This window comes from Callithrix jacchus, chromosome 1 (assembly GCF_049354715.1).
Source record: "Callithrix jacchus isolate 240 chromosome 1, calJac240_pri, whole genome shotgun sequence".
Lineage (NCBI taxonomy): Eukaryota > Metazoa > Chordata > Mammalia > Primates > Cebidae > Callithrix > Callithrix jacchus.
In genome coordinates, this window is record NC_133502.1 from 177,164,492 (window position 1) to 177,186,217 (window position 21,726).

Consider the following 21,726-nt stretch of genomic DNA (forward strand, 5'->3'; position numbering starts at 1 on the left):
CCTGGCTACTCGGGAGGTTGAGACAGGAGGATTGCTGGAGCCCAGGAGGCAAGATTGCAATAAGCCGAGATTTTACCACTGCCACTCCAGCCTGGGCAACAGAATGAGACCCTGCCAAAAAACAAAAAAGGCAGCCACTTTATCAGAGTATACTGCCATGTGACTAATTCAGGTTTAGTCATTAGGTTGACACCTAGTTGTGTAGCTTTAGTCAGCACATTCTTTATTTGCCATTCTTGCCATGAATCTAGCACTTACCTGGATAGAATTCCAATTTTACAATATGAGAACTGAAAGAGTTATTGTGGAGCTCTCTCCCTAACCCTTACAAATGAACTCAGGTCTGCTGTGTAGCAGCTGCAACACTCAGCATCAACTTGATCACTTAACCAACATTTCTTTTTTTTTTTTTTTTTTTTTTTTGAGACAGGGTCTTATTTCATCACACAGGCTGGAATGCAGTAGTACGACTACAGGTGCATGCCACCACACCTGGCTAATTTTTTTTTTTTTTTAAGAGCTGGGGTTTTGCCATGTTACCTAGGCTGTTCTTGAACCCCTGGGCTCAAGCAGTCTGCTCACTTCAGCCTACCAAAGTGCGGGGATTGCAGATGTGAACCATGACAACTAGCCTAATCAACCAACATTTCTTAATGACCTCTGTATGCTAGAAATCGGATGCAGAGCCGGACATGGTGGCTTAGCACTTTGGAAGGCCAAGGTGGAAAGATCATTTGAGCCCAGGAGTTCAAGACCAGCCTAGCAACATAGCAAAACCCTGTCTTCACAAAAAAATTTAAAAATTAGCCAGTCGTGATGTTTTGCACCCATAATCCCAGCTACTTGGGAGGTTGAGGTGGAAGGATCACTTGAACCCGGGAGGTCGAGGTTATAGTGAGCCGTGATTGCACTACAACCTGGGCAGCAAAGCAAGGCCCTGTCTCACAATAAATAAATAAATATCAGGGACACAAAGATTAGATTGCTCAGTCTAATCATGCCTTAGGACGTATGTACTAGTGCTTTGCAAATCTAAAGAGAAGTGTTACTACATCTGAGAAGGAGGGAAGGAAGGAACATTGGGTACAGTTTAGTAAAGAGTCAGGATCCTGCAGTTTACTCATTTCAGCTGGGTGTTGAGATAAAAGTAAATAGGTGCTAGGTCAGATGTGGTGGCTCACGCCTGTAATCCAAGCACTTTGGAGGCCAAGGCAGGCTGATCACCTGAGGTTGGGAGTTCAAGACCAGCCTGACCAACATGGTGAAACCCCATCTTTGAAAAACAAAAAGTAAATAGGCGCTATACAGGCAACAAAGAGTCATAGGACATTCTAGACAAAGGAAGCATGTGCACATGGCTTGAAGTTTTCAAGGGAATTACGTATTTTGGAGTAGAAAGAATATTTCTGTCCCCCAAGAGGGTAGGAAGCATGGGTGAGAGATGGTACTAGGCAGGCATGTTGGGCCATGTTGTGAAGGTCCTACTCAAGAGGTGGGTTCTTTCCTCTGCCAGAAGGGAGCCATAAAGGGTTTGGAGTGGCATGGCAAAGAATGTTTCTTTTTATAGTATACAAATTTTGGACTGTGGAAAAACAATAATACAACAAAAATACATCGTTGATATGTGGAGAATAATTTCAAAAGAATGGTGATATGGCTAAAAACACCTCATCTACACTTTTCCAGGAAGATGGTCTTTTAGAAAGGCAGTCTTCAGAGCTGATCAGGCGCAAACAGTGCCTTCCCACCACCACTGAGAACTGCTTGAATTCCCTACAGAGCTGGAGCACTAGCTAGAAACTCTAACCTCAGCCATCTCATGCTGTTTACCTGCCAGGTGGATATGGGGTAGCACTCTTGACAGGTTTCATTCCTAACCCTTAGCCTACTCACCCTTTTCTGCCTTGGAATAGGCGACAGGCTGGGAAAGAACTCCCAGATGTTTCCAGGATAATACAATTTTATACCTTTTATACATTGTAGAACAATAGCTGGAAGGGACCAGCAGGCTTATCTGGTCTGCTTCCTTACTGAACCCACAAGCTTCTCTATAGACTGAAATTGTGCAGTGTGAAGAGACTTGAGACTATGTCATTTTTCCTGTCATTTTTAGTCACTCTCAGAAATTGAGGCATGAAGTGGGAACGTGGCTAGTGCAAGGTCACATGCTACTGACAAATTTAGAAGCTTTTTGGCATTAATGTATACCTGTTTCCTTCTGTGTTCCTTAATTAGTTAGAGGATAAAATGGCATTTTTTTTTTCTTTGAGACAGAGTTTTGCTCTTGTTGCCCAGGCTGGAGTGCAATGGTATGATAACGGCTCACTGCAACCTCCGCCTCCCGGGTTCAAGCGATTTTCTGGCCTCAGCCTCCCGAGTAGCTGGGATTACAGGCTTGTGCCACCATGCTCAACTGATTTTCTATTTTTAGTAGAGATGGGGTTTCTCTATGTTGGTCAGTCTGGTCTCGAACTCCCGACCTCAGGTGATCCATCTGCCTCAGCCTCCCAAAGTGCTGGGATTACAGGTGTGAGCCACGGCGAATGGCCTACATTCTTTTTTTTTTTTTGAGAGAGTCTCACTCTGTTGGTCAGGCTGGAGTGCAGTGGTGCGATCTTGGCTCACTGCAACCTCTGCCTCTCAAGTTCAAGTGATTCTCCTGCCTCAGCCTCCTGAGTAGCTGGGATTACAGGCATGCACCACTATGCCCAATAATTTTTGTATTTTTGTAGAGATGAAGTTTCTCCATGTTGGTCAGGCTGGTCTCAAACTCCTGACCTCATGATCCACCCACCTCGGCTTCCCAAAGTGCTGGGATTATAAGCATGAGCCACTGCACCTGGCCTAAAGTGGCATATTCTTTGTTTTAGGTTTTTGTTTTGTTTTGTAACCCAGGCCAGAGTGCACTAGTGCAGTGATAGCTCACTGCAGCCTCAAATTCCCAGGCTTAAGTGATCTTCTTGCCTTAGCCTCCTGAGTAGCTCGTACCACAGGCACACATCACCATGCCCAGTTTTTTTTGTATTTTTAGTAGAGACAGTATTTCACCTTGTTGCCCAAGCTGGACTTCAACTCCTGGAGTCTCAAGCAGTCTGCCACTTCGGCCTCCCAAAGTGTTGGGATTGCAGGCATGAGCCACCACACTCCTTGCCTGAAAGGACTTCTGAATGGATTTATCAATAATTCTTTGAATACCACCGTTGTTGTTGTTTTCTTTGAGTCCTTGAAGCCTTTATACTAGATGTAAACTATGGTTTATACTAGAATTAGTTTATACTAGAATAAACTATGGTTTATATTAGAATTGATAATATAAGCCATAGTTCTCCCATTCATAGTTTTCACTTGGTTTCCTTGCCATGTGAGTTAGGCATCTTGTGAGGGCCCTATGTAGGTAGGTGTTGCAGGGGAACAGAGGGCCATTTTTAATAAAGGAATAGGATCTGGGCTTCATTGTTCTTAAGAAGGGGCTGTCTTCTCAATTCATTTGTCTGCTGGGTTTATCTGATAATTCTTTCTTTCCTTCAGAGAGGCTAATAGTTTTTAATCTATTTTGGTGCCTGTTGGGACTTATCTCAGGGCATTCTGTCTTTTTAGAAAATGGACCCAAGTGGGGTCAAAGTGCTGGAAACAGCAGAGGACATCCAGGAGAGGCGGCAGCAGGTCTTAGACCGATACCACCGCTTCAAGGAGCTCTCAACCCTTCGGCGTCAGAAGCTGGAAGATTCCTATCGATTCCAGTTCTTTCAAAGAGATGCTGAAGAGCTGGAGAAATGGATTCAGGAAAAACTTCAGATTGCATCTGATGATAATTATAAAGACCCAACCAACTTGCAGGTATGTCTGATCTCCTGGGATTCCTTCCAAAGTTCAAGAACCCAAATGTTCTTACCCAAAAATCAGACAAGGAAAGTTACTTAATTATGACCTTGAGAGATTGGACAGCAAAAGAATACAATGAGGAAGGACAAACTCAGTGTTTTCCCTTGTATTAGTGAGGGTGAATGTGGAATCTTACAGTCATTAATTATCTTTTCTGGATGCTTTAAACTGATGGTTCTCAAACCTCTGCTTTGATACCACTGGTGATCTTTAAACATTTTTCAGGGAAGTTCTGGGTTAATCTTTCAGAATGACGTTTTGTTTTGTTTTTGCTTTTGTTTTTTTGAGAGAGTTTCACTCTTGTCACCCAGGCTGGAGAGCAATGTCATGATCTCAGCTCACTGCAACCTCCACCTCCCAGGTTCAAGTGATTCTCCAGCGTCAGCCTCCCAAGTAGCTGGGATTACAGGCACCCGCCACCATGCCCGGCTAATTTTTGTATTTTTAGTAGAGATGGGGTTTCACCATGTTGGCCAGGCTGGTCTTGAACTCCTAACCTCAGGTGATCCATCTGCCTTGGCCTCCCAAAGTGCTGGGATTACAGGCGTGAGCCACTGTACCTGGCCAAAACTTTTTTATAAAAAGGGAAAGTCTTGCCGGGCTCAGTGGCTCACGTCTACAATCCCACACTTCAAGAGGCCAAGGAAGGTGGATCACGAGGTCAGGGGTTCAAGACCAGCCTGACCAATATAGTGAAACCTTGTCTCTACTAAAGATACAAAAATTAGCTGGGCATGGTGGTGGGTGCCTATAGTCCCAGCTACTCAGGAGTTGAGGCAGGAGGATTGCTTGAACCTGGGAGGTGGAGGTTGCAGTGAGCCAAGATCAGATGCCACTGCACTCCAGCCTGGGCAACAGAGTGAGACTCTGTCCCAAAAAATTTTTTAAAAAGAGAAAACCTTTCTTCTCATTAATTTTGGTGAAAGATTTTTAAAGAAAATTGTTTTGGTAGCAAGTGGAACAGTAGTTGGGTGCATGGTTTTTTAACTTGAAAAAATTTACTATAGTAACCTAAGAAGTGAATGAAGAACACTGCTTTTAGGTACAATCCCTGCCTGGCAGGCCCCTTCCCATCTTAGTATTTGATGAAAAAGAGGTATTAAGAAATGGAGTGTGGGCAGGGTCAAAGAGTCTGGCCTCTGAAGCAAGTGAAAGTAAGTCTCATGTGAGTGAATATGGATGGATTTTTCAAGAGTAAGCACTGAGTGCTAAGAAAACTGTTAGTATGGCTCTGTATTTCTAGAAGGGATTGGATGTTCACATAAAGGCTAATTTTCTGATAGCCAAAAAAAAAATTATTAATAGGATATTTTGTAGCATCTTCCATTGACAATGTTAGTCCTCAACAGTGAGTGAAGACCATTGATGGCCCTCACTAGCCAGGCTTTCAGAAGGCCAGGAAAAATGCAGTCAAAGTATTTGAGGAGTTGGGCAGGTAGAGAATGGGCAAGGTGCCAAGTGATGTGTCCCTAACTAGAGGGAGCAGGATTGTGGAGGGACGGATCATGGGGGACAGGGGACAAAAGGCAAAATGCTGATGCTGTGTGGTTGCATCTGAGGCTCACTTCAAGGTCCACCAACAGGGAAAGCTTCAGAAGCATCAAGCCTTTGAAGCTGAAGTGCAGGCCAACTCAGGAGCCATTGTTAAGCTGGATGAAACTGGAAACCTGATGATCTCAGAAGGGCATTTTGCATCTGAAACCATACGGGTGAGTATGAATGGCTCATGGTATGGATGGCTTCATCTGGGTGGAGAATTATAGATTCATGCCTTCATGTCAGTTTGGGTTCCCCAAAAGATAGACTTTTCTAGCTTTTAAAAGAATTTATGAAGTCTCCTAAAAAAGCTACCCAATCCTGCCTTTGTAATATGACTTAGCATGAATATAAGCAAGTATTTCTATACTCAGTGAGGAAATTAATACTCCTTTTGTAGAATAAATTAGAATGTGATTATACTTTAAAGAAAACTGTAAATTAACTCTAACATTTATAAATGGCAATAAGAAGGGAGAGCCTATTAATGAAATTGGCAAATTTAGCAAAGATAAATAGAAACAGCCACAGACACTATGAAAAAGGTTATCTGTGGGAAAACTTGCTGTCTGGAATCTTGGCTTGCCCTGGGAGGGGTTTATTGAGGTCTAGGCAGCAAGCCTGTTAAAGCTCCAGCTCTAAGGAATGATTTATGGCACTTTTTGGTCAATGACCATGGTGCTGGGACTGACTTTGAGGCAGGAGTCCTCGAACTTGTTGGTCTACTTATTTTAGTGCCAGTTTATTGGAGCTGAGGTAGTAATTTATCTTTCTCTGCTTCGTTTCACATTTCTAGTACCAAGATATTAAGGGAAAACAAACCTCTTTACAGTGAAGTCTGCACATTGAGTTTCTTATAACTGGATGCACTTGTCTATCTTTGATTTACATCATGTCTAGCTGTGTGTTCTCTTTGTTTCTTTGTCATCCAAAGCCACATTTCATTGAGGCCCAGCCTTGTCTAGTTCACCTGTCAAAGCAGTCCTGAAGATTTAAATGAAAGCTGCACCCTTAAGCCCCAGCTAGAACTGGTTTGTCCCCAACTCTTGCCTGAACTGTGTGGAGGTTTCATTCACTGAGGATCCAGTCTAGTCATATTCTTTTTTTTCTTGAGACGGAGTTTCACTCTTGTTACTACCCAGGCTGGAGTGCAATGGCGCAATCTCGGCTCACCGCAACCTCCGCCTCCTGGGTTCAGGCAGTTCTCCTGCCTCAGCCTCCTGAGTAGCTGGGATTACACGTGCGCACCACCACGCCCAGCTAATTTTTTGTATTTTTAGTAGAGACGGGGTTTCACCATGTTGACCAGGATGGTCTCGTTCTCTTGACCTCATGATCCACCCGCCTTGGCCTCCCAAAGTGCTGGGATTACAGGCTTGAGCCACCGCGCCCAGTGCATCATTTTCAATAATAAATATTTGTTTTCTCACATTTGCTTGGCAATACTCTGCAGTCTCATATTAAGGACTTGCAATTGGCCCTAAGATATATGATGAATAATTATTAACGATTACTAATAATGATTGTAAATAGGAAATAAAAGTGAATTCCAGATGTCATGTGACTAATAACATTTAACCCATTCAGGCAGTGTAATATTTGTCTGCAGTTAAATATAGATATTTATCTGGCCGTCTTCCCACTATTTTAGATACAGTCATAGTCTTACAGTAAATGAAATCAGCATGCCTTATTATTTCCTTGATAGAAGTTGTTTTCTCAGAGTGAATGAGGCAGCTCCGTAGTAGTATATGTAACCAGCTTACTGATGGAGAACATTAGACATAGATCAAGTGTTTGGCTTCAGTCATTAAGGGGGAAAAGAGGAGGACCCAAAGCTGACTTTATTCATGTCTATTAGTACCCTCTGCCCTGTTTAGGTGGCTTATTAAAGCAACATTACCAATATTGTTAACTGGCCAAGCATGGTGGCTCACACCTGTAATCCCAGAACTTTGGGAGGCCAAGGCCAAGGCAGGAGGATCACTTGAGCTCAGGAGTTCAAAACCAGCCTGGGAAAGAGACCTAGTCTCTACCAAAAAATTACAAATTAGCAGGGTGTGGTGGTGCACCTGTAGTCTCAGCTCCTGGGGAGGCTGAGGTAGGAGGATCACTTGAGCCTGGGAGGTCAAAGCTGCAGTGAGCCATGATTGTACCACTCCAGCTTAGGCAACAGAGTAAGACTGTCTCAAAAAAAAAAAAAAAAGAAAGAAAGAGAAAAAAAAGGTCAGGCACATTGTCTCACGCCTATAATCCCAGCACTTTACAGGGTTGAGGCGGGCAGATCATCTGAGGTCAAGAGTTCAAGACCAGCCTGGCTAACATGATAAAACCCCATATCTACTAAAAATATAAAAAATTAGCCAGGCGTGGTGGCACACACCTGTAATCCCAGCTACCTGGAAGGCTGAGGCAGGAGGATCCCTTGAACCCAGGAGGCAGAGATTGCTGTGAACTGAGATTACGCCATTGCACTCCAGCTTGGGCAACAAGAGGTAAAATCCATCTCAAAAATAAATAAAACCAAAACCTATTAAATATAGTTTGTTGAATAGGTATTAGGAGCTATTTATGTCCAGATACTTAGCTAATCTCTAATCTTCACGATAAATTTGCAAAGTGGCCGTTATTTCCCTATTACAGAAGAGTAGAAACTGAGGCTCAGAGAGTTTAATTAACTTGCCAAAAGTTGTACAGTTGATAGATGACTGAACTGGAATTTATCTATCCCTTTCTTTCTTCAGTCACAACTATTTGTTTTAATTTTTTTTTTTTTTTTTGAGACAGAGCCTTGCTCTGACATCCAGGCTGGAGTCAGTGGCACCATCTCGGTTAGCTGCACCCCCAGGCTCAAATGATTTACCCACCTCAGCCTCCCAAGTAGCTGGGATCACAGGAACATACCACCCTACTTAGCTACTTTTTTGTATTTTTAGTAGAGACCGGGTTCTTGCCATGTTGCCCAGGCTGGTCTTGAACTCCTGAGCTCAAGCAATCTGCCTGCCTCAGCCTCCCAAAGTGCTGGGATTACAGGTGTGAGCCACTGCACCCAATCTATTTGCTTTGTTTTTCCAACCTGTGCTTCATTCCTATCTTCTTTACTTAATGTTTTCACCATCTGCTTCTCTGAAGGCTCCTGTTTCTTGCTTATGTCCCTGTTGAGAAATCCACCTGAGTCAGAACCAGGCTTCTTTACCTTGTCAGCTTTCCAAGTATTTATGAAGCGCATCTGCCTCCTTGCCCACTCACACTCTCAAATAATATTAAGCCTGTGAAGCTGGACTCTCTAACCTGCAGAATTTACAAGATCAGACACATCAGCAATAGGGAATGGTTCCAGTACTGGGACAGGCCTTGCCCTAGTTCTTTCCTTGAGGGGGTAAAAATGAAATATGTGAAATGGACAGTTGATTCGAATGTGAGAGGATTTTCTCTAGTCTTCTGTGGCCTCGTTTTTAATTTGAGCAGGAGCTCTTATTTAATATTTACTTTCATGCTCATAGTTCCTATGGTGATCTTGGCTTGGTCATTTGTTTGGTCCCCTAACTCAGTACCTTAGTTTGACAGGTGGTGGTAGCAGAGGAAGGTGGGTAGCGTGTGAGGGCATGTCTGTGTCCTGGATAACCTGTCTGTCACTGGTTTAGACTTTCACACCATACCGGACAGCGTGGCGCCCCATAGTCACCGCCACCCACATCGGGTCCCACATCCGAGTAGGTGGAGTATTGACTTGCTGTTGGTTGCCTTCTCCCCCTTGCTTTGGAGTGCCTTTCACTTTCTTCTCAGTGTGGGCTCAGAGTTTTATCAACAGTAGTGAAAGTGAATTGTGTGAGCATGTATTCATCTGCTGCTTTCTCCTTTCCAATAAAACATCTACAGTTGTTTCTAAGATAATCCACCCATGTTGACTGTCCCCTGATTTTCAAGTTTTTATTTTGCTTGGCGTGGATCTCAATCATGGGTGGATCCCAGACTTCTTTTCTGGGATAGTTAGTGTTTAAATCTTTTTGTTTGTTTTACTTCTATCAGTGTTGTACAGAAACTCCCAGTATCTTGGGTAGGCATAATCAAGGCATTGAGATTGGATTGGAATACCAGAATGCATCATCTAAGCTTGAATTGATTATCAGTTTCCTCTAATTCTTGTTTAAGTCCTTACTGGGCCTGTGTTACAAGAACCCAAAGATGCTGGGAAGTAAATGTGTTTGACCCTGTGGCTGCTACTTGGGTGAAATAAACCTCACTCAAGATGTACCACAAACTGTCTTTTCATAGAAGTTCCAAAATTTTTTCTATTAGGGATCCTTTTTGATAGCTGATAACTGTTCAGGACCCCATCTTTTCTACTTTTTTTTTTCCGAGTTGGAGTCTTGCTCTGTTGTCCAGAGCTGGAGTGCAGTAGCGTGATCTCTGCTCACTGCAGCCCCTGCCTCCTGGGTTCAAGCAATTCCCCTGCCTCAGCCTCCTGAGTAGCTGGGATTATAGGCGCGTGCCACCACGCCCAGCTAATTTTTGTATTTTTAGTAGTGACAGGGGTTTCACCATGTTGGCCAGGCTGGTCTTGAACTCCTGACCTTGTGGTTCACCTGCCTCTGCCTCCCAAAGTGCTGGGAATACAGGCGTGAGCCACCACCCAGCCCTTTTCTACTTTTAGACCAAGATTTTCCTGTTGTGCCTTATAATATTTACATTGATGATGCCTATAGGACCTTTTGTTTGTTTTTTTTTCCCCTTTATCTCTATGAATTTGGAATACATCCTTCAGTAATTTCAGCTCAGTTTACACGTTAATTCCTCATCTTTCCTTCCTCAGTAGTCTTCCGGTTTGAGAATTCTACTCTAATAATTTAACAATAATTAATAGTATCAATCATCTACCTATTATATAATACTAAAATTTATAACTATAAAAGATAAATATGGCATGAATATAATTATAAATAAGTGAAATATAAAGATATAATTATTAATTATATATATAAAATAATGATTTTCCTGATATAAACTAGAGTAAATCTACCTGTGAAAGGCTAGTGATTTAGTTACTTGAAAACGACTAAGGCTGGGTGCAGTAGCTCATGCCTGTAATCCCAGCACTTTGGGAGGCCGAGGTGGATGGTTCGCAAGGTCAGGAGCTCGAGACCATCCTGGCCAACATGGTGAAACCCCATCGCTACTAAAAATACAAAAAAAATTTAGTTGGGTGTGGTGGTACATGACTGTCATCCCAGCTACTTGGGAGGCTGAGGCAGGAGAATTGCTTGAACCCAGGTGGCAGAGATTGCAGTGAGCCGAGATTGTGCCACTGTACTACAGCCTGGCAGCCTGGTTGATAGTATGAGACTCTGTCTCAAAAAAAAAAAAAAGAATACCACTAAACCACTGTGAACTCTGGACTTTTCCCTGTTCCCAATTAAATTTACTATTTCCTCTCCGTTTAGGAATTATTTTTTTAAAAGATTTTTATTCAGAGCTCCATAAGGTCTCTAACTTGTTTGAACTTTGTGGAAGAGCCAGATCCCACCGAGCCAGTTGTGATCTGTTATAAAATGTGATTTGAAACTTTCAGACTCGTTTGATGGAGCTGCACCGCCAGTGGGAGTTACTTTTGGAGAAGATGCGAGAGAAAGGAATCAAACTGCTGCAGGCCCAGAAGTTGGTGCAGTATTTACGAGAATGTGAGGACGTGATGGACTGGATCAATGACAAGGCATGTTTCGGGAAGGAAGGTTTGCTAAGCTTTACTCGAAGAAAGGGAAGAGACTTCTCAGTGATCTGTAGCGAGAACCAGTGTTAGCTCAGATATGGCCATTTTAAGTGAAAGAGTGGAAGTGGGATTGCTGTCTCTCCAGCCACTCTCTAGGTGTTTGCTATTTTGTATACAACTCTGAAGCCTGGAGTTGCTGAGACAGAAATGCTGTGAGCTGAACTTCTTAACTTTCTATGGGAGGAACTAAAATCACAAGCCACACAGTGAAGGGTATCCATTAAAGCTAACATGGCTCCATCCCTAATGTGTCTGTTTCCTGTTTCTGGAAGCCATTGTTAACAAATGTTGGTTGGTCACTCTGGCTCTCTCATGGTCCCTGAATAGGAAGCAATTGTTACTTCTGAAGAGCTGGGCCAGGATCTGGAGCATGTAGAAGTTTTACAGAAGAAATTTGAAGAGTTTCAAACAGATATGGCTGCTCATGAAGAAAGAGTTAATGAAGTGAACCAGTTTGCTGCCAAACTCATTCAGGTAAATAGCAAAGTGGTATGTGTTTCTCACAGTATTATTATGTTAACTTTTTAATATTTTCAGGAGAAAATTTTGATTTGTACCCTAATTTCCGAGTGAGCAAGTTTTTGTAAGCATGTCTAAGAGTTTTGTTTAGATGTAAGGCACAATACTGATTACTCCTAAATTGGAAAATGCTTTTTAACATGTTGCCTTGGGCAGAAAGGGCAGAGTTCATTTTATCTGTTTCTTCCACCCACTTTTGGGTAGGGCTGGGTAAAGCTTTTATTGGGCCGCTGAAGCTGGGTCTCAGGATTTCTCAGACGAGGGTGTGGTAGTGAATGCTTAGTTAGTATTGGCAGATGTCCACCAATGCCATAAGGTCCTTGCCTTCCTTTTTGATTTGAAGCTTCCCTGGGTTCTCCTGGGAGCCGGCGAGAACCTCGTTATGAATAGACTCTCCACTCTGGCACTGGAGCCTATTAAGAGGGAAGAACAACCCTTTCCCAGTGCCCATGTGTACAGTTCTGTAAGCTGCTTCCACTACCAAGTCCAAAGGGTTCCAAAGACATCAAGTACTAGGAACCAGAGAATTTTTACTTTTAGGGAAATTTGATTTGGGGGGGGTTTCAAATTTTAAATGTATAAATCTGCCTAGAGGCTGGTACTTGTTTCCTTTTTCTGGTCAGTGATTAATAGAAAGAATAGCTGGCATTCCTCAGAAATATCTCACCCTTCCACTGACAGATGTGTTACCTTTCCAAACCCTAAGTTTTCCCAAGGTTGAACTTGAGAAGAGTAGTCGGGCCAAACCCGTGGTACCCTAAATGGATTCAAGAACCCTGAAATGCTTCACTTTATTACTTCACATCATATTTTTAACTAAAAACACAAAAATGCGGTTGGTGGTGAAGGATACTTTTAAAGAAATCTAAGCTGGATGCAGTGGCACATGCCTGCAGACTCAGCTACTCTACTCAGACCCAAGCTGATAAGGCAGAATCACTTGAGACCACCCTGGGCAACATAGCAAGACCCTGTCTGAAAAAAGAAAAAAAAGAAATGTCTTCAGTCTAAAGCCAGGAACAAACTCTTGGGCGCTGAAAATTATGTTTATGGGCAAGAACGCTTAACAGCCTCATGAATATCTGAAATACCAAATTTTCAACTGGTTAGCATAGATGAGTACATTGATAAAGCTATTACAAAGTTGCGGCCAAAGTATTTATTAACATAAAGGTTTTTGGCACTTTGCACATAATCACTTTATACAATATACAATAACCACACTACTACAAAAGATAGAGAATGGATCTCCCCTTTTTTACACAAGAAATAGAAACTCTTTGGAGTTATAATTCACTTTGTATCATGTAGGCCAGTATTTCTTGTGTTGTGATTCTCTTCAGAATGGTGATTTGCTAAGATACTTCAAGGAACCAACCCTAGGATAACTAGTTGGAGGAGCCAGAAGTTGTGTACAAATCCAGTCTCTTTTCTTCCTTGTTTAGGAGCAGCATCCTGAGGAGGAACTGATCAAGACTAAGCAGGATGAAGTAAATGCAGCCTGGCAGCGGCTGAAGGGCCTGGCTCTCCAGAGGCAGGGAAAGCTCTTTGGGGCAGCTGAAGTTCAGCGCTTTAACAGGTGTCAAGCCAGAGTGGGCTTTGGGGAATGGGCCTCAACATGGAGGGGTGTTGTGAAGCACAGGGCATGTGCTAGTGAGCTGCCAGTGTTGACTAGGCCTTGGTCCCGTGGTGTGTTCCTAGTTCTAGAGAGTTGTCATTGCTGTAGATTAACTGGTGCCTTTGTTCTGTAGGGATGTGGATGAGACTATCAGTTGGATTAAGGAAAAGGAGCAGTTAATGGCCTCTGATGATTTTGGCCGAGACCTGGCAAGTGTTCAAGCTCTGCTTCGGAAGCATGAAGGTCTGGAGAGAGATCTTGCTGCTTTAGAGGACAAGGTGGGTTTTATAAGCAGCTGATTCTGTAAATAAGTTACCAAGGGTCAGGAGAAAGTTCTGACGGAGTTCACTTATAGGTCAAAGCCCTGTGTGCTGAAGCTGACCGCCTGCAACAGTCCCACCCTCTGAGTGCAACTCAGATTCAAGTGAAGCGAGAGGAACTGATTACAAACTGGGAGCAGATCCGCACCTTGGCGGCAGAGAGACATGCACGGCTCAATGATTCATACAGGTGCAAATAATCCTCCAGGTCTTAACCAGTATTATTTGACTTCTTTTTAGAGAAGCGGGAATAGCAGAGTTAAGGGTCTGTTCTATGTTTTATGAAAGTGTCAGGTATCACCTACAAATGCAAATCACTTCTTAACTATGTTCTCTCTCTTTGGAGACTGACAACTGTATCATGTATAGTGTATGTATAGTATTTACAAATTCCTAAATTCTTCTGTTCTACATCACTGCATTATGACTTATAGAATGGAAATATCCCCTTAAGTATTTAAGTATCACATGAAATATCTTATTAAAACCAGGATTGGAAAGGAAAAGAATGCTTCTTACAAACCAAGTGTTGAACCTGGGAATAACAAGGAAGTTGAAAATGTGGGACAGGATTGGGTGTATTATAGTGATGGACAGAACCTGTTTTAAAGGGTTGATTTCAGCCTTCTCTTACTTTCCTTCACAGTCTAGATTGGGAGAATTTCATATTTCTCAGAATTAGAGTTTCTATAGTTTGTCAGACATTTGAGAACATAGAATTCAGAGCTTTAGGGAGGCCATTTTCCACACTGGAACCTCTGTTGGAAACATAATGACTTCCTTTGGTTTTCCCTAGGCTCCAACGTTTCCTTGCTGACTTCCGTGACCTCACCAGCTGGGTGACTGAGATGAAAGCCCTCATCAATGCAGATGAGCTTGCCAATGATGTGGCCGGGGCTGAAGCCCTGTTAGATAGACACCAAGAGCACAAGGTAATATCTCTAGCATGTTTCAGAAGCGAAGATTTTAGTTTATAATGCACCAATATAGCTTGAACCCGGGCAGCAGAAGTTCCATTGAGCCAAGATCATACCACTGCACTCTAGCCTACATGACAGAGTGAGAGTCCATCTCAAAAAAAAAAAAAAAAAAGACATTTGTAGAGAAAACTATAAAACTTTGTTAAAAGGCATTAAATAAGAACTGAATATTTGGAATGATTTATCTGTTGCACAGATGGAATGATCTTTTGTGAAGGTGTAAATTCCCACCAGGATATATACAGTTTATGCAGTTCTAGTCAGGAGCTCAGCAGGCATATGAGTATGTGTGTGTTTCTTTTTGCAATGAGATAAGCTGATTCCAAAACTGATTTGAAAGGAAAAAAAATTCAAAAATAGGTGAGGCAGTGTTGAAGATCATGGTGGGGGTAGGGGAGGGACTCACCCTACCAGGTTCTATAAAATCTAATAAACAAGTCCATTTGGCACAAAGAAGAGCACTGGAACAAAAGAGAGCTTAGATGCATGTGAATATGTGGAACCTTGACAAATGACAGGTGTCCTGCAAAGCCATTTGGAAAAGGACTTCATCAGTGAGTGCTACTCTCACATTTGATGACCTAGACTGATTATGTATTAGGAAACCTGGCCTAGTCTTTCATTTTGTTCCTCATTTTAGATGTCATAATCTGACATGTAATGCTTATGTAAAATTCAACACTTTATTTTTATTTTGCAAGATGCTGGGTATAAATCATGCCTTTTTTCCCCTGGTAGGGTGAAATTGATGCTCATGAAGACAGCTTCAAATCTGCAGATGAATCTGGACAGGCACTGCTTGCTGCTGGTCATTACGCCTCAGATGAAGTGAAAGAGAAGGTAAGAGAAGAGAAATGGAGCTTTTAAGGAGGAAATTATGTCTTTCACTAAGTCTCTGAAAGCTATTATTCATCCTTAAATATCCAGACATTGCATTCACCATGATACATGAGAAACTTTCCTTTCTCTGCAGAGATTTAAAAAGAAGAAATATGTATAGTGTGATTTCCTGAGAGACAGTCCTTGCTATTTGGCGCATGTGCGGCACATTTCATACTTACGGAGACTTTTCGTAGGGAGCTGAGTCCTGCATTAGGAATTGGAGGTGTGGTGTAACTCCAGCACTTTCAGAGGCCAAGGCAGGAGGGTTGCTTGAGGCCAGGAATGGGAGACCAGCCCGAGCAGGATAGTGAGACCCCCATCTCAACAAAAAATTAAAAAATTAGCCAGACATGATGGTACATGTCTATAGTCCTAACTACTTGAGAGGATCGCTTGAACCCAGGAGTCCAAGGTTATAATGAGCTATGATTTACAACACTGCACTCCAGCCTGAGTGACAGAGTGAGACCCTGTCTCTTAAAAAAATAAGATAAAATAATATGCATGTGTATGTATGTATATGTGTGTGTATACGTTTTGAAGTATCTTGGAGTATAAAATTGCCTGAGGGGGCTGGGCACGGTGGCTCACGCCTGTAATCCAAGCACTTTGGAGGCCAAGGCAGGCGGATCACCTGAGATCGGGAGTTCAAGACCAGCCTGACCAACGTGGTGAAACCCCATCTTAAAAAAAAAAAATTGCTTGAGGAACATTAGATACATAATGATTTATATATATATTTAATATTAATAGAGTAAAAGAAGACATTCCAAAGACAGACTTTGTCATTAGTAGCTTTGGAGCCTAAAGTCTAGGACATTTCTGAATTTGTTTTCCATATGTTATGGAGTACCCACTCAGTTGACATTTCTCAATGGAGAGTATCTACTCCATTTATAGTGCCTCACTTTTAAATGCATGCCCTATTTCTTCTACCTGGGAGTTTACTTAGCATTTTTACCTAAAGTCATTTGTGATCATGTAGCAGTAAATTAATTCTAGATTAATTAAAATAGGCCATCCCTTTTATACTGAACATGCTCATGCAAATGAATGTTGTTTTTCCCCTTTTGCAAATGGAAAAAAGGCCTGAAGATTAGCACTAGGATTAGGAGTTCTTGGGTAGCTGTTCTGTCTGCCTTGGTGGCTTTGGGACTGACCTCATCTCCCTGACCATGTCTCCTATGCCCCCAAGCTGACCATCCTTTCTGAGGAGAGAGCAGCGCTGCTGGAGCTGTGGGAGCTGCGCAGGCAGCAGTACGAGCAGTGCATGGACCTGCAGCTCTTCTACCGGGACACCGAGCAGGTGGACAACTGGATGAGCAAGCAGGAGGTAATCTGTGAACAAAGCCTTGCCATGGTGGGAGAAGCAGGGCCTGTGTTTTGTCTCCTCCAATAGTTTGCTTATTTTGTTTTAGGACATCAGTGCCATTTTAGTTCTGAATCCGTTGAAGAGGGGGAATTGAGCAAGCTTCTCTCAGCTCTGCCAGCATCTCTCCTTGCTTGAGATTGCAAGGCCCTCAGAAAAGGCCCCCAGTTTTTCAGATTAGTGTGATATAAAATGTTTATATTTTTTTCTTAGAACTTAGCATTGCCAGGTGCAGCGGTACTCTCCTATAATCCCAGCACTTTGGAAGGCTGAGATGGGAGTTTCCCTTGAGCCCAGAAGTTCAAGGCAGCAGCAAGTTGTGATTACTGGTGCCCGTGCAAAGAAAAAAAAAGGAAAGAAAAAACAGCATTATGTGACAGCACTGGTGCCTATACAACAGACCAAGATCCTGTCTCACAAAACAAAAAAAAAAAGAAAAGGAAAAAAAAACTTAGCATTATGTGACATCTAAATCTAATAGAAGCAACAAAAGCTATATGAGCAAAGTTTCAATCGAATGTGGAACAAGGATTTCATGATGTGGCTGGATTGATTTTAAGAAAATCCAAAAGGACTTTAGACTTTCTATTTTTTTTTCCCCTCCAGCTTAGCTTTACTACATTAAGGACTTTAGACTTTCTAGAAGAGATCTTAGGAGTTTAACAGCCATAAAATCTCTTTTCTTCTTTTTGTATTTAGGCCAAAATATCCTTTGGGCTGGGCACAGTGGTGCATGCCTGTAATCCCAGCACTTTGGGAGGCTTGAGGCAGGTGGATCATGAGGTCAAGAGATTGAGACCATCCTGGCCAACATGATGAAACCCTGTCTCTACTAAAAATACAAAAATTAAAAATTAACTGGGTGTGGTGGTGCGTGACTGTAGTCCTAGGCCTTGGGAGGCTGAGGCAAGAGAATCGCTTGAACCCAGGAGGTGGAGGTTGCAGTAAGCCGAGATCACACCACTGCACTCCAGCCTGGCAACAGAGCAAGACTCTGTCTCCCAAAAAAAAAAAATAGAAGAAGAAGATCGAAATAATAGGACATTAATCTGAACACTTTGTTTCCTTTGGCAAGGCATTCCTATTGAATGAAGACTTGGGAGATTCCTTAGATAGTGTGGAAGCACTTCTTAAGAAGCATGAAGACTTTGAGAAATCCCTCAGTGCCCAGGAGGAAAAGATTACAGTAAGACCCCTACTTGTCAATGCCTTCAGATGACCCTTACAGTAAGCCAGAATCTCTTTTTCTGGAAGGATTCCGAACAGATTTGATGAAAGATTCATATGTAAAGCACTCCTGTGGATTTCACAAGGAAAACTTTCACAAGGTTGACATGCCGTCTTGTTGGGAACGTAACCCAATGTTATAGAATGAAATGATTTACTTAATGGAAACCTCCAAACTTCATTAAGTTTGTACCCTTCATTAAAAGTAGGTCGGGGTTAATATTGAGGTACTCTTCCCATTGAAAATACATCTTAAAAATCAGAATTTGGAAAGCTGTTAACCTGTATTTGACCCCACCAGGAGATTGTGCCACACTAATGTCTCCAGTCTGGAAGGTAGGTAGCACAGTCTGTGATACCTGACTGATAACATCAAGCAAAATCTCAAAATTATGAGAAAAATGTCATCACCAACCTTTGAGTGAAACCCTTGACCTCTGTTAAAGTTTTGTGTGTTTTATGATCTGTTCAGCAGTTACTTTTCTCTAGAGGGCAAGCTAGGGACTAGTGTATTTACCAATGAAGAATTTTTATTTTCCTAGGCATTAGATGAATTTGCAACCAAGCTAATTCAGAACAACCACTATGCAATGGAAGATGTGGCCACTCGCCGAGATGCTGTAAGTTTATAGGTTCTGTATATTTAGATGCAGATATACAGAATGGATATCTTTTCTAAGATGTTGCAGTTAAGTCTCTTCAACTGGACATTGCTTTGGGAGTAAACACTAGAGACTCACAAGGGATTCTTGTCTTTCAGCTGTTGAGCCGCCGCAATGCCCTTCATGAGAGAGCCATGCATCGCCGGGCCCAGCTAGCCGATTCTTTCCACTTGCAGCAGTTTTTCCGTGATTCTGATGAGCTCAAAAGCTGGGTCAATGAGAAGATGAAAACTGCTACAGATGAAGCTTATAAAGTAATGTACTATTAGTGTTGCCGGGTAGCACTTGATTAGTAAGCTAAACACTGCTCTCACAAATAAATTGTAGCTAAAGGAGGAAATAAGGGATTCCAAAAACCGTACTACTTTATGTAAGCCAACTGTTTTATACATTCCCCCATAAGTATGAAGGTAATGCAAGGGAACTTGACATACTCAGGTTCAAGATAGAAAGAACCCCCTTACTTTTATTGGCAGGATCCATCCAACCTACAAGGAAAAGTACAGAAGCATCAGGCTTTTGAGGCTGAGCTGTCAGCAAACCAGAGCCGAATTGATGCCTTGGAGAAAGCTGGGCAAAAGCTGATTGATGTCAACCACTATGCCAAGGATGAAGTAGCAGCTCGCATGAATGAGGTGATCAGTTTGTGGAAAAAACTGCTAGAGGCCACTGAACTGAAAGGTAAGAGATTGTGGCATGCATATTTGGGAAACTAAATACCCCTTTCTATTAAGTGTTTTAAGGACCTCTTATTAAGTCAGGTGGTGGATGATTTTGGCATTAGGGATAATTTCCTATGTCAGGGTTACTTGGCTTAAGTTCTTGATACTAATTTGGTAAATGTGGTTGAGCATACTCATTGGCGAGGGAGTCTGAGTGAAGAGGAACTGAATCGGGCTTCATTGCTGAAAATTCAGAGTTCAGCTGAGAGCCAAGGGCATTTACTAATTCTCCAGTGTTCTTACATCTCAAGGGGGCTAGAATGCTTCCAATTCAACCTTGAGAAGGTAGAGCAAAGGCTGCAATTCATATTTTCTTTTCCTCTGTGACATAAGTGAAAGAGTAAACTTCTGACACATAGTCCTTCACTAAGATACTACTGTTCATGAGCAAGGTTGGCAAAAGGGTAATGCTAAGCAATACAAAATTAGACTCGTTTCCTGCCATAGGAATAAAGCTTCGTGAAGCCAACCAGCAACAGCAATTTAATCGTAATGTTGAGGATATTGAATTGTGGCTATATGAAGTAGAAGGTCACTTGGCTTCAGATGATTATGGCAAAGATCTTACCAACGTGCAAAACCTCCAGAAGAAACATGCCCTGCTAGAGGCAGATGTGGCTGCCCACCAGGTAGTGTGAATTCGGGGCTATGGTTGGGCAAGTGAATGCAGAAACCATAGGAGGGAGGAAAAGCCAGTAATTTCAGACTAAATGAGTGTGGGGAGGGATGAAACATGTTGATTTTTTTAAATAACTCTGTGCTGAATGTGCTTCTGCTCAAATATCATTCCTTAGAGCCTTCTGGGAGCTCTAAAGATAAAGAAAGGAGATGGCAGAAAGAATACTCTCTCAGGGGTGGGAAAAAGACCTTATCTTTTTTTTTGAGGCAGAGTTTTGCTCTTGTTGCCCAGGCTGGAGTGCAATGGCGCGATCTCAGCTTACTGCAACCTCCGCCTCCTGCATTGAAGTGATTCTCCTGTCTCAGCCTCCTGGGTAGCTGGGATTACAGGCATCTGCCACCACACCTGGCTAATTTTGTATTTTTTACTAGAGACAGGGTTTCTCCATGTTGGTCAGGCTGGTCTCGAACTCCCGACCTCAGGTGATCCACCCACCTTGGCCTCCCAAAGTGCTGGGATTACAGGCATGATCCACCATGCCCAGCCTCAGTTTTTCTTTGTATATGATAAAACCACACCCAGAGTAAATAAAGTCAGCTCTGTCCTTTCACATTCCCAGGACCGAATTGATGGCATCACCATTCAGGCCCGCCAGTTCCAAGATGCTGGCCATTTTGATGCAGAAAACATCAAGAAGAAACAGGAAGCCCTCGTGGCTCGCTATGAGGCGCTCAAGGAGCCCATGGTGGCCCGGAAGCAGAAGCTGGCCGATTCTCTGCGGTTGCAGCAGCTCTTCCGGGATGTTGAGGATGAAGAGACGTGGATTCGAGAGAAAGAGCCCATTGCTGCATCTACCAATAGAGGTCAGTCTGCTTCCCTCAGGTAGGAATCAACTTGGGAAAAGCTGTGCTATTGTAGCATAAAGGGCATGCATGTCAGGATGGGCAGGGTTGAATTTAAATTATTGAACTGGAACCATGGTGATAGCTAAGAATGACAAATCAGTGCTGACTTTTCATGTTTGGATAACTGGGAAGTGGTGTCTGCTTTCAGGTAAGGATTTGATTGGAGTCCAAAATCTGCTAAAGAAGCATCAAGCCTTACAAGCAGAAATTGCTGGACATGAACCCCGCATCAAAGCAGTTACACAGAAGGGGAATGCCATGGTGGAGGAAGGTGAGTGATTGGCATCAGTGATGTGGCTTGGCACTGCTCCCCTTCTTGCCAAGGGCATGGCCATGTGGGCATAGCAGACCAGGCTCTGGGGCTGAATACCATCCCCATTCTTTCCTGACTGTATGACCTGACCAGACCTTTACCCTTTATGAGCCTAAATTTCTTTTTTTTTTTTTTGAGGTGGAGTCTTGCTCTGTCGCCCAGGCTGGAGTGCAGTGCCGCGATCTCAGCTCACTGCAACCTCCACTTCCTGGGCTCAAGCAGTTCTCCTGTCTCAGCCTCCCAAGTAGCTGGAACTACAGGCGCATACCACCATGCCTGGTTAATTTGTACTTTTTTAGTAGAGACAGGGTTTCAACATATTGGTCAGGCTGGTCTCAAACTCCTGACCTCAGGTGATCCACCTGCCTCAGCCTCCCAAAGTGCTGGGATTACAGCCATGAGCTG

At 42.8% G+C, this 21,726-nt stretch overlaps 1 protein-coding gene across 14 annotated transcripts in view; it reads left to right on the forward strand.

The window, feature by feature from the left end:
• SPTAN1 (spectrin alpha, non-erythrocytic 1) overlaps positions 1 to 21,726 on the forward strand; it is an 81,799-nt gene that overhangs the window by 9,304 nt on the left and 50,769 nt on the right. For all 14 annotated transcript variants that reach the window (XM_054244360.2, XM_078329024.1, XM_054244365.2 and 11 more), the window contains 17 exons: positions 3,598 to 3,837; positions 5,466 to 5,591; positions 10,988 to 11,132; positions 11,517 to 11,659; positions 13,150 to 13,283; positions 13,456 to 13,600; positions 13,678 to 13,832; positions 14,439 to 14,574; positions 15,361 to 15,462; positions 16,700 to 16,837; positions 17,949 to 18,059; positions 18,643 to 18,720; positions 18,861 to 19,016; positions 19,239 to 19,443; positions 19,932 to 20,113; positions 20,723 to 20,966; positions 21,157 to 21,279. In XM_054244360.2, coding sequence (XP_054100335.2) covers positions 3,598 to 3,837; positions 5,466 to 5,591; positions 10,988 to 11,132; positions 11,517 to 11,659; positions 13,150 to 13,283; positions 13,456 to 13,600; positions 13,678 to 13,832; positions 14,439 to 14,574; positions 15,361 to 15,462; positions 16,700 to 16,837; positions 17,949 to 18,059; positions 18,643 to 18,720; positions 18,861 to 19,016; positions 19,239 to 19,443; positions 19,932 to 20,113; positions 20,723 to 20,966; positions 21,157 to 21,279 — 2,563 coding nt within the window. The remainder of the gene's footprint in view (positions 1 to 3,597; positions 3,838 to 5,465; positions 5,592 to 10,987; positions 11,133 to 11,516; positions 11,660 to 13,149; positions 13,284 to 13,455; positions 13,601 to 13,677; positions 13,833 to 14,438; positions 14,575 to 15,360; positions 15,463 to 16,699; positions 16,838 to 17,948; positions 18,060 to 18,642; positions 18,721 to 18,860; positions 19,017 to 19,238; positions 19,444 to 19,931; positions 20,114 to 20,722; positions 20,967 to 21,156; positions 21,280 to 21,726) is intronic.